The 12,720-nt window shown below is 39.5% G+C and overlaps 1 protein-coding gene across 2 annotated transcripts in view; it reads right to left on the bottom strand.

The window, feature by feature from the left end:
• Positions 1-233: 233 nt before the first annotated feature.
• The window catches only part of angel1 (angel homolog 1), a 61,179-nt gene continuing 48,692 nt past the window's right edge, over positions 234-12,720 (bottom strand). For both annotated transcript variants that reach the window (XM_081394160.1, XM_081394161.1), the window contains exons 6-11: positions 9,676-10,106; positions 8,158-8,284; positions 5,326-5,451; positions 4,932-4,962; positions 3,581-3,744; positions 234-1,582 (exon numbers count right to left, since the gene is read on the bottom strand). In XM_081394160.1, coding sequence (XP_081250286.1) covers positions 1,416-1,582; positions 3,581-3,744; positions 4,932-4,962; positions 5,326-5,451; positions 8,158-8,284; positions 9,676-10,106 — 1,046 coding nt within the window. In that variant the 3' untranslated portion in view covers positions 234-1,415. The remainder of the gene's footprint in view (positions 1,583-3,580; positions 3,745-4,931; positions 4,963-5,325; positions 5,452-8,157; positions 8,285-9,675; positions 10,107-12,720) is intronic.

Here is a 12,720-nt window from a genome sequence, read left to right as displayed (position 1 = left end):
CACCAGGCCTTTTCATTTGTAGTTTGTGTGTGGTTTGTGAAATACTTAAAAACAGCGAAAAGTCTCAAAATCCAAATGAATTAAATGAGATTGACTCAGAAAAGAAGTCAATGAATGAACGCGTGTCACCTGATCCACAAATGCACATCTTCTGTGCTTTATGCGCAAATCATTTAACACTAACACAAAAGAAAACATTTGTATTAACAAAAATGAATCTATTTATACGAAATACTGCACATTCATTTAATTCTGAATTTAGCACACACAAGTTGAAAGGCATTTGGTTAGTGGATAGTAAAACATACATTGAGTTTACTTACATTTATCAAGTTTATGCACAATTGTGCATGCATGTGTTAATCATTTTGAGACTAAATTCGTCCCATACAAAAGTATATTTTTCTTCACAAAAAGAGTACATACTTTTAGGGTGTAGTATAATTAGCCGAATTAAGACGCAGCATTTATCTTCGTCACGTCGGGAGCGGATCAGGAATGGTCGTCCGCTCTTACGCCCAGTTTTCAGATGTGATTCGTCTGCACTGAAGATGGAGTTTGTGTAAAGATCCGACTCAACACACAAGCAGCACAACAAATGTGACGCCATACAAACCATGTTGATTCATGTTTTATTGTGGATAACTGCTGCTTTTCCTTTTTACTTGCAAACTCTTTTCAGATCAAGGTTCAGCTGTTGTGGCTTCAAGCTTCTGCATATAGCCAAGTAGTAGCCTGACCTTTCCTTTATTATGAATATGATGTAAACACACAGACTAATGATGAAAGTCCAGACGGCTTTAAAATAAAAATAAGCTTACCATAGAGATTTATACCATTTTGAAAATGGTTTTATGATGTACTTACTCATTTTTATCTTTAATGAAAAAAAAAAATGAAACAAACGTGTTTAATTTCTGCACCTAATGGAATTGAAAAATGATAATTTCCAGACAGGTTTTCCAAACATTTCTGTCCCCTGCCTAAAACCAATGACAGTGTGTGTCTTGACCAGCCTTACCTGTTGAGAAGCAAATGTTTGATGCCTGTGAAAAACTATAACAAATGCATCATAAAGGTGATAATGCTGTTTTACAAGCCCTGCTAATAATGTGTGTGTCTTCAAACTCGCACAGTACTTACACTAAAAGCAAAAACAGCAGCAGCACATGCAGTTATTTATTCAGGTCTGTTCAAAATAGAAATTCAAAACCAAAACAAAAGAAATACAAAAAGTGTATCATAAATGCAAGTGCATTTTGATTAAACTATTGGAGGCGTAAATGGTGCATCTTCAAATGCCATGCTGGAGAATATTCACACGTTATTCACACGAACAAAATATTCATCTGACCAAAAATATATATTTTTTCCATTCACAATCCAATTATAAGGCAATTAAAGACAAACGATCCTTACACTAAACGACTATTAGAGTCGGGCAGTGAGCGGAGCTGGAGCTTGACCAGCAGACTGAGGTGATCGGAGGGGAAGGTTTGGTTGGGAAGACCCTTCAGAGACCAGAGATCATCCTCCGACAGCAGAGACAGACGACCCAACATCTGCAGACCACCAGCGCTCTCTGTGCAGACAACACACACACACACACACACACACACACACACACACACACACACACACACACACACACACACACACACACACACACACACACACACACACACACACACACACAGACGTCATCAGTCATGTGACAGTCAACAAACAGACCCTGAAGCTCCAAACAATAATCCCATCAAATAACAGTCAAAAAATATATACCGTTTATTGAACTTTTAGACAAAATATTAAAAAAAAGAAGTTTGCATGTGTTTTTTGTTGAGTATCATATTTGATACATCATGCTTTTATTGCTCATATAGTCTGATAAAGTGAGAATATGAAGGAAAAACAGCTCAGTTTTATTCACAGGCCCAAACTGAGCAAAAATATGCAATTTGCTGCAGATGCTGATATTATTATGAACAAAAAGATGAAATTCTGATGCTTGTAATCAATGAGATATTTATAACAGTATAGCAGATACTAACATAAAACGCATTTAAATATCAATATCTGCCAATAATGTTTTATTTAGATGATATTTAAAAGCTTAGTTTTATGATCAAAGGTCTGTAGTTTTAAATCATATAATGCAATGCAATATAATGATGATTGAGAGATGAACAAATAAACCTTCCACAAAAGCCTGATGATCATATTTGATACTCATGATTATGATAATAAATGATGTATGATAATCAAGTAAAGTGAAGCTGCTTCAGTTTCAGGAGGAGATCGTGTGCGACGACAGGTTTATCTGATCATGTTGAGCACTTAAAGACCTTATAAATATGATACAGCAGCACTAGCACAAATTGTTGAAAATTAAAAAGACAATCAAATGCTAATTCAACAGATCAAATTACACTGTTTGATTTGGGACAGGTCAAAATCAATGCGGTTACAGATATTTGATGGCTTTAGGCCTTGTCCACACTTAAGGCCCGTTCACACCAAGCACGATAACTCACACCAAAGATAACGACAAAGATAACTACATATGCGTCCACACCAACGAACGATGACGGTCTTTTTATTCTAAGCACGCGCGCGCGCCCCATTTTAAATGCGCGAGACCTTTAAATTAGAATGGATTCTGATTGACTGTCAGTGTTTTATCGTTTGACAGCTGAAAAAAAATCGTTCTGAAAGTGATCCCAACGATATCGTTCCTCATATCTTTATCGTTATAGTTGTGGTGTGAACTCTGTTATTCTTTAATATGGAGAACGATTTTTAGAATTATATCTTTATCGTTATCTTTATAGTTATTGTCCTTGGTGTGAACGGGCCTTTACACTTTCATTTGTAAACGCATCTTTCTCTCTCCGTTTTGCCCTCCCGTTCACACTGAGACAGCGTTTTTATTAATGAAAACAAAGCTTTTTGAAAACACTCTCCAAAGTGGACAAATTTGAAAACGCTGTTTCGTGTTGTCGTGTGGACTGAGAAAACAGAGGCATTTGATAACGATGACGTAAGTTTAGTCATGTGACACATATTGTACCCATAGATATTGATGTTTATAGCGGTATTGTGCCTGTTATGTGCTGTTCACTTTCACACAGTTGCTAAAATATGTTACTTTGCACACTCTTCATATCACAGTCCAGCAAAGATGACAGGATTCACTCGCATTTGCTGAACATGAGAGCAGTTTTAGCGTTTTACACCAAACATATAATTCTGAGTGAGAGCGACCTTCAGTGAATGAGGAGATATTTTGCTAAATAAAATGATCCTGTCAGAAGAATTGCGCGATAACTTTATTATTTACTTTCCATCTCAGTGAGCTTTTGTGAGGGTTTACTCATGTGCAGTAAAGGTGAATTTAGTGTTTTCCGACTTTTCAGTGTGGATGAGAAGCTTCTGGAAAACGCCTGAAAACGCCAGTGTGGACGGAGAGCGGTTTGAAACGAAAACAGCGTTTTTAAATGTATCTGGATTAATGCAGACGAAGCCTTAAATTGAGCTCATCTTCATGCTGGATGATAGTTGATGGAGCTCAGGTCATTACCTTCCTCTCCAGCAGATCCGCTCCTCCGGGTGGAGTAGAAGATGTAGTCGACCATGGCCGCCCCGTCTGAGTTCAGTGTGGAGACCGCAGGGGTCCGAGTGTCGGGACGCACCTCGCTGTAAGCTGACGCCAGGCTCAGCGTGTGATGTAAGGTGAGCCCGAACCTGCAAACACACAATCAGATTCATGTGAGAAACGGGAGATGCTTCTGATCTGGGGTCTCATTTACAAAACTGTGCATAGGATCCTTACTAAAAGTGTATGTGCGCACAAAAGCCAAAAATGGCTTACAGCAAAGAATATTCAGACTTATAAAACCGTGCATACGCCAGAACCTGCACAGAATTCCCTTTATAAATCCCAGTCAGCGGAAGATCGTGCGCTCATGCGTCTCCTCCCCGAAATAACCATATATGGCGCTTACAATGCTTAGTTTTACTGTGCATATCCTCATCTGCATATCATTTGCATATGCATATTCATCCACGTGATACCACGTTTAATCCTCGCTGTATTAAAATATTAAAACACAGCATGCCACAGGAAAAGTGTGCAAAAGCAGCGCATCCACTCTCCATTCTCCATGGACCATAAGGACCAGTTGACCAATGAGCTTCCAGATGTGCGGCGCTACAAATGCACAGCATTGAACTGAAATTATGGGACAAAATAAAACTATAGATTAAATGTATATAGGCTCTGGCAATAATCAATATATCGACTTCTCGCACAATATATGTACATGACCTCAATAATTTTTGGTGACGCAATATATCGCCCATTATGTTTCCATGACAATAAATGACACCAACATTTTGCCAGTTGCGCTGTGATCTTGTCTGTTCTCCATGTCGGAGGCAAAAGTGGGGATCGTCAGTTCCTTCATATACATCGACAGGTGAAACAATTTGAGGCGTTATAGTGTTTTACTGACAACTACAGACAGTTTGGAAAAATAAGTCCAAATGCACTCGATTTCAAAGTTCTGGCGCAATCCACTGTTCTGGTGCAAATATAAACCTTAAAATAGGTTTAGCAGCAGATATGACCTGTTGAGGCATCTGTGCCTTTGATCATACGGACATCTGACTGCTAAGTAAGTTTGTGTGAACCCGTATTTACAGAGAAAAGAAAGGCAGGGAAATATCTGAAAATGGAAAATCTCCTTAAGTGCCTTTTGTGCATGATACTTAATTTACGATGATCACTAAAATATGCGATAGGAAAAAAAGGCAATTTAAATAAGTGTCTCAAGTGTCTCAAGGAAGAAGCCGATTCTCTGATTAATGCTTTTCTCCTCAGGATTATGGCTTGGCAAAGACTTGTCAAACCTGAACACCAGCTGACTCACCGTCTACTGAACATTTCCATGCCTTCTGGGTCTGAAATAAACACAAGAAATACCATCATTGCAAACACTTCAGACACATGCAGAAGTCGTCCACAGTCCACAGTTACGCTCATTAAAATCCACTCTAGAGACTTAGTAACTACTAGTTAATTAGTTTGTAATAAACTCTGTACATTTGTTGCAACATTTGTTCTTAAATCAACGTAATTCAATCAATCTGCTGTTTTACTCCAACATTCTGTAAATATTTTGTTTATATGTAGAATTAAGTTTCAAATGAGTTTAGCGGTGCAACGCTCAAATATTGAATAGTGCATTAATTGTATCTCAGTGCGGATTAATGTCAGAACTAGGCTTAGCGTTGACTCGAGTGCAGCCGGTGTGAATCGATCACCTGGTGTTTTGTCTGTGACTCCTGGTATGAGCTCCAGATCCGCGGGCCGCACACACGCCGCCGGACAGTAACGCAGCTGAAGCATCGAGTCATGGCTGTACTGGCGATTATACACTGGGAAAATACCTTTATGGACAGAATTAAACACATGCATGTTGGGAATCAAAACCAACTGATCATTTTGGTTCCTTAATGATTATATACATTATACACTGAACAAAAAACATTGCTATGTTTGATTACATATCTTAAAGATTAGTTCACTTCAGAATTAAAATTTCCTGATAATTCACGCGTGACATAGGCGGAAGAACAGACCTAGTGTTTACACAGCGAACGTGCAAAGACTAAGACAAACGCCATTTACAAAAAAATAAAAAATAAAAAAAGAAGGTACAACCACGATGTCGGCTGATTTTGAAGCTGGAGGAGAAAATAACATGGAGTTTTTCACCCTTCCCTACATTTATAAACCTGAACACGCCTGACCTTTCAATGTGATTACGTAATGTGTGTCGCATCACAGCTAGTGCAAGACCAACATTTGTCTTTAAAAGTATATAAATTGTTTTTATATATATATATATATATATATATATATATATATATATACACACTCACCTAAAGGATTATTAGGAACACCATACTAATACTGTGTTTGACCCCCTTTCGCCTTCAGAACTGTCTTAATTTTACGTGGCATTGATTCAACAAGGTGCTGAAAGCATTCTTTAGAAATGTTGGCCCATATTGATAGGATAGCATCTTGCAGTTGATGAAGATTTGTGGGATGCACATCCAGGGCACGAAGCTCCCGTTCCACCACATCCCAAAGATGCTCTATTGGGTTGAGATCTGGTGACTGTGGGGGCCATTTTAGTACAGTGAACTCATTGTCATGTTCAAGAAACCAATTTGAAATGATTCAAGCTTTGTGACATGGTGCATTATCCAGCTGGAAGTAGCCATCAGAGGATGGGTACATGGTGGTCATGAAGGGATGGACATGGTCAGAAACAATGCTCAGGTAGGCCGTGGCATTTAAACGATGCCCAATTGGCACTAAGGGGCCTAAAGTGTGCCAAGAAAACATCCCCCACACCATTACACCACCACCACCAGCCTGCACAGTGGTAACAAGGCATGATGGATCCATGTTCTCATTCTGTTTACGCCAAATTCTGACTGTACCATCTGAATGTCTCAACAGAAATCGAGACTCATCAGACCAGGCAACATTTTTCCAGTCTTCAACTGTCCAATTTTGGTGAGCTTGTGCAAATTGTAGCCTCTTTTTCCTATTTGTAGTGGAGATGAGTGGTACCCGGTGGGGTCTTCTGCTGTTGTAGCCCATCCGCCTCAAGGTTGTGCGTGTTGTGGCTTCACAAATGCTGCATACCTCGGTTGTAACGAGTGGTTATTTCAGTCAAAGTTGCTCTTCTATCAGCTTGAATCAGTCGGCCCATTCTCCTCTGACCTCTAGCATCAACAAGGCATTTTCGCCCACTGGACTGCCGCATACTGGATGTTTTCCCTTTTCACACCATTCTTTGTAAACCCTAGAAATGGTTGTGCGTGAAAATCCCAGTAACTGAACAGATTGTGAAATACTCAGACCGGCCCGTCTGGCACCAACAACCATGCCACGCTCAAAATTGCTTAAATCACCTTTCTTTCCCATTCTGGCATTCAGTTTGGAGTTCAGGAGATTGTCTTGACCAGGACCACACCCCTAAATGCATTGAAGCAACTGCCATGTGAATGGTTGATTAGATAATTGCATTAATGAGAAATTGAACAGGTGTTCCTAATAATCCTTTAGGTGAGTGTGTATAATATATATATATATATATATATATATATATATATATATATATATATATATATATATATATATATATATATATATATATATATATATATATTATATTTCATTCAATTAGCACAGGTTTTGTATGTTTTTTTTTTTTTTACTGACTGATTGTAGGCCTCATTGATCTGAGCTCATGCCCCTCAGTGTATGAGTGAAAAACTTTTACACAAGCTTATTGACCTCAAAAATGCATGAGCTCAGATCAATCACTTCCAAAAAGACATACAAAACCAGTGCCAACTGAAAGAAAACAAGTTGACAAAAATATTGAATCCAGTATTTGGTAATAATATAGCATGATTAGAGATTTACAAGCAATTTAAAAGGTCGGCCATATTTGACCCGGAACACTAATTTAGCCCTTATGGACATTTTCATCTTTTTCAGTTTTGTTTAATGTCAACTGCCAACTGCATAAATTTTGGCACAGGTGTGTATTTTTATTGGAATTTTACTATTTCATCCCCATTTCCTTTAATAAATCTATTTTGCATTAGAAACACAAAATAGTTCCAACTCAGGACCTTAAGCACAAAACTGTCCCCATTGAAACCCATTAAAACTGCAATTTTTCATCCCAGGGACATTTAACTATAAAATTATGCAATCTTTGTTAATAGGCTTTCATTCTGTTGGCAAGGCTTCAAAATTAAAAATTTTACTCTTTTTTCACAAGATGGTGCCATTTCCTCAGGTTTGGCCTAAAAAGCAAATAATCGCTTTATTCCCGTTTCTGCTTCTGCATATTATAGAGGGCGGCAATTGGATAAATTATGCAGAGATAATAGTGTGGGTGTGTTAAATGAGACCAAACTTAAGCCTGTGCTCCCAAGCTTCACATTTTTATGACTGTTTTTTGACACTTTTGTCAAGGTATGTATCAAGGTAATAATAATAGTATTTTCAATTTCAAGCAACGACAGAAAGGTAGTCCTGAAACGACGTGATCTGGCACTGACCTGACGCTGCGGTCTGGGATGCAGACTTGTACTGACAGCGGTCACTGATGCCGAGGCTGCTGGGCCACAAGGGGGCGAAAAGCCTCGCCTGATGGACTTTATATGACAAATCCATCTGTCCTGAAACCTGCAAAGGCGAACAATACATTCAGTGTTTTCTACAAACTGCAGCAGTGATCAGAATCACTGTATGCATCACGCATACAAGAAGTACACAACAGGGAATATTAATAGCAAAATACACAATAGGAATATTTTTGAGCCCATTGAGCTTCCCGATGGACACAAGATTTATGTCTTTGCCCACGTAGAATCCCCTGTCATCTGTAAAGCTTAAGAGGATCAGGTCATGTGCGCTCGCGCTGCCGTTTGCTTGAACTGAGGCACTGCAGTGATAGAGCAGAAAAAGATTGCGACAGCACGAGAGACGTGTTATGTTGGTTTTTAATCCCAGTATCCATTTAAAAAAAATATCGGTTGAATAATCGGTTGTCGGCACGTACGGTCAAACCTAAATATCGGTATCGGTAAAATCCACTATCGGTCGAGCTCTACTGATCACCCTGTCGGGTTTATTCTGAGATAACAACCGGCTGGATGTACATCATCCCTAATGCTGGGTACACACCAAAAGATTTTTTACATCTTATAAGATTTTCAAAATGTGATAGACCACAAACATGAGAACAAAAAATCCTAGATTTAAGCGTTTTGTTCCTATAGTGTGTGGTGTGCCATGATGTGACAAAGACAGCACACCACACACAAACAGATTTTCAACCAGATTCTCGACTGTGAACACAGGAAATCTCGCAAAATCTCGCGAGACTTCAGAATAAGCATGGCGGATGATATGCAGCAAGAGATTATGATGATAGTGTTTGGAATGATTTTCACAGAACATTCACAAAAAAAAAAAAAAAAAAAAAACCTTGTACCCACCATTATATATAGCCTTTTATACAGAAATATATTCATTCTTTATTGTCTTTATTTATTCTTTATTGGAATTATTGTCTCTTTAGAAAATGTTATTTAATCCCTCTATAGAACCTCACTGAACCCTTGTAACACTCAGCTTCCTGCATGTGTGTGTGTGTGTGTGTGCGTGAGAGAGAATGACCGTGTCTTCCATCATCTCGCTTTCTGATTGGATATAGTTTACTTTCACGTGATAATCTCCAGAGCGTGCGCGCGTTTGTCCTCGGGGTCCCCCCCACACATCAGGATTTCTGATCGTAAATATTAAACATGTTGAATATTTACGATTCGCGATCGGGGCGGCTCCGACGTTCTTCCGAGCAGGTTTGGACACTCTTAACACACCTCACACCAAGGGAAAATCTGATAAAATAATCTGTTGAACCATCAAGATAATCGGGACATAGCTAGGATTGTCGGAAGGGGGGAAATCGGCCCAAAATCAGCCCGATTATCTTTTGGTGTGTACCCAGCATTACTTAAATCTGGGTCCTGTAGTGAAACCTCTGCTGTCCCACGAGTAAGCGTGTCACTCACCATCCAGGTTGGTAACCCGTGGTAGTAGAGCTGTCCACTGCTGATGAACCTCCACAGAGGGCTGTTGGGTAAAGCGTTAAAGTCCCCACATAAGACAACCTCACAGCGCCGTCCTTCGCTCCAGCATTTCTTGATCATGATGTCGATCTCCGCGAACACGATGGCCAGCTGCGCGAGCTTCACGTCTCCTCTCCTGGGGTTGAACAGCAGGTGTGTGTTGGCCACACACACGGGGCTGAACGCTCTGGCCTGCGCTGACAGTGGCTGGAGGAGGAGCACGATGCCCACGTTGTCCCGATCCAGCAGCTCGCAGTCCGGTCGCCGAAACTCCAGCAGCTTGACGGAGAGCAGGGTAAAGCGCTCCCTGTGATAACACATCGCACAGCCGTCCGTTTTGGTTCCTGTGCGTCGTTTGTAGATGCAGATGTAACCTTGATGAAAAAAAAGCTTGATTGAATGGGTGATTAAGAGAAAACTCAGCACCTGTCTGACTGGAGTTCTCAAAACTCAGGTGTTCATGTGAAAAATGTGCATTTGGGGATTTAATTGTTGCAATTGGAAAATTTGCATAAATTGTACATAACAACAAAATTAAGACTGCCGGACACCTTTCATATGCATTTGGAAGCCATGGAGTGACATTTATTATCAGGGTTGTAATAAAGGACACTTAAAGCAACAACATGTAACTTTTCAACCTTCATAATATATTTCCAAGACCCTTGTGATGGTACATCGACTTACAATAGGTTGAATGAGACGTCTGCCAGAGCCTGACGGGGTCTGTATCGCTTTTACTGGCACTATGTAACTTCGGGGTGCGGGTAGTAACCAGCGCTCAAAAAGAACTACAAAATTCGACTGCTTTACGGCATACGTCACTTCGCCCAACACTTCCTCAAATGTGGCCAACCAGCGCGTTTGTTTTCGTACGTCTGTTTTCGTCATGGCTGAAGCAGCAGCGAAACGTAAGAAGTCCAAGGTTTTGTCGGAGTAGAGTCGGAAGAGGAAAAGGGAGAGTGATAAACTGAAAGTCAGGACGAGGATCAATATTGGTCGAGCGTTTGCTCGCTGGCGTGAGCTTATGGAGGAGGAGAGTTACCAGACCGATGCTGACTTGGCCGTCATGCTGTTGAACTAGTAAGTAACTGTAAATTGCTTGCATACTATCTTTAGTTTTTCTAATCTGTTGTCTGCCTGGCTACGTTACGGAAACTATTTGGTCCTCCATTTATTTATCTTCATGAATCAGCTAGTAGATGAGCGAATTATCAATCTGGTAGCTAGTAAACACTAACATGCGTTAGTTTTAGATGGTTAGGATGCTATCGCTATTATTCTCGTTCAGATTTGAGCATTGTAATCGACATGCAAATCGCAAATGTTTGAGTTAAAATGTTTAGTCTACTAAATATGTATAAATTATAAAAGGAGGAAGATTAATAATATTATCATTGCCCATATGAAAAGAAGCCTACATGCTTCATATACAGTAACCGTAAATCATTTTACGACAGCGGTAATGGACAATTCCGCTTCCAACCTGTAGGGCGACCGCAGAGGAAAAGTTCCATGTTGTTGCTTTAAAGGTTGTATCAGCGATTTCAGGACCAAACATAAATGATCACATTCATCTAATCTTTCCTAACGATCCGCTAGCTGCCCGCCCCATAAGGGGTGGGTGTTGTGAGGTTTTGTGCTCGTGCACGGCTGCCTATGACGGCTGCACGCGAAAACCTCACAACACCCACCCCTGTCGGTGATTGGTTGGAACACTATTTATTTTGGTTTTGAGTGGTTGGTGAAACCAATTGTTTTTGTGTGCAGATCTCAGAGCCTAGGCTGCCTACAGAGACGCGTTTTTTTGACGGCATGCTTATGGGGCGGGCAGCTAGCGGATCGTTAGGAAAGATTAGATGAATGTGATCATTTATGTTTGGTCCTGAAATCGCTGATACAACCTTTAATAACGAATGATACGGTACAACTACATAAACAAAGCACTCGCTTAAAGTCGCCCTGTGGTGAAAATCCAGCTTTTAATGTTGTTTATGTGTCTATGTGGTGTTTTTAATATGCTTTAAGACAAACCATGTGTAAATTCATAAGTCGACAGCATTGCTGAGTATTTTCTCCTTAAAACTGCAGTGAACCAAAGACAGTCTCAGAAACACGCTTTGAAATCGCTGGTGTTTCTGACGTCACAAACTACCTTGTAACCAATCAGATCAACGTGTGACCGTCAACCAGTGGATCTCTGAGCTGAGTGAGTGAGTGGAGGCGGGGCTCATTAGCATATTCATAGAACCGCGTATACTAAATGAGGCAAGGGTGTCGAGTTACATTCAAGATATTTTAAGGCATGAAGACATTTTTTTCAAGGAAAAAACATTTAAATATAACATGTTGGTGATCAAAGATGAGTTTTAAGGGATAAAATTATTGACTACAGGTTGACTTTAAAGCTTTAACAAATTAAATCTGCGTGATCGTTTGCATCATTGTAAAATGTAACTAAATTTTCGCACAGCTCTAACCTGATAAATGTGACTATAAGGCATGAAGATATTAAGATTAAGATATAACACTAACAAAGCTGCTTTGAAACAATGCGTATTGTGAAAAGCACAATACAAATACATTTAACTTGACTTTATCTACACATTGGGTCATTTATGTCATTATCCATTTTTTTTTATTTATTTTTTTTGCAGGCTTGTTCCTCAATAGGGAAAGATTATTCTCAGTGTTATGTTATCAGCGTAGGGCTGGGCGATATGGCTGAAAACTGTATCACGATATAAGTGTTTTATATCGGCCGATATCGATAATTATTGAATTTTTTTTATAACATATTTAAAATAAGGACCAGTTCAGGAGACAAATATATTACATTTAAAGATTTTTTTATTTTAAACTTAACCTACCTCTGATTATAATCCCATCAGTTATAAAGGCAGAAATGTCAACACGACCATGGAAAACTCAAAAGTCTAAAATCACAATGAACACTTAACAATTATCTCTTAACATTAAGGTGCAAAA

This window comes from Scardinius erythrophthalmus (genome assembly GCF_964197995.2).
Source record: "Scardinius erythrophthalmus genome assembly, chromosome: 19".
Classification (NCBI taxonomy): domain Eukaryota; kingdom Metazoa; phylum Chordata; class Actinopteri; order Cypriniformes; family Leuciscidae; genus Scardinius; species Scardinius erythrophthalmus.
This window is presented reverse-complemented; position numbering and strand designations above follow the sequence as displayed.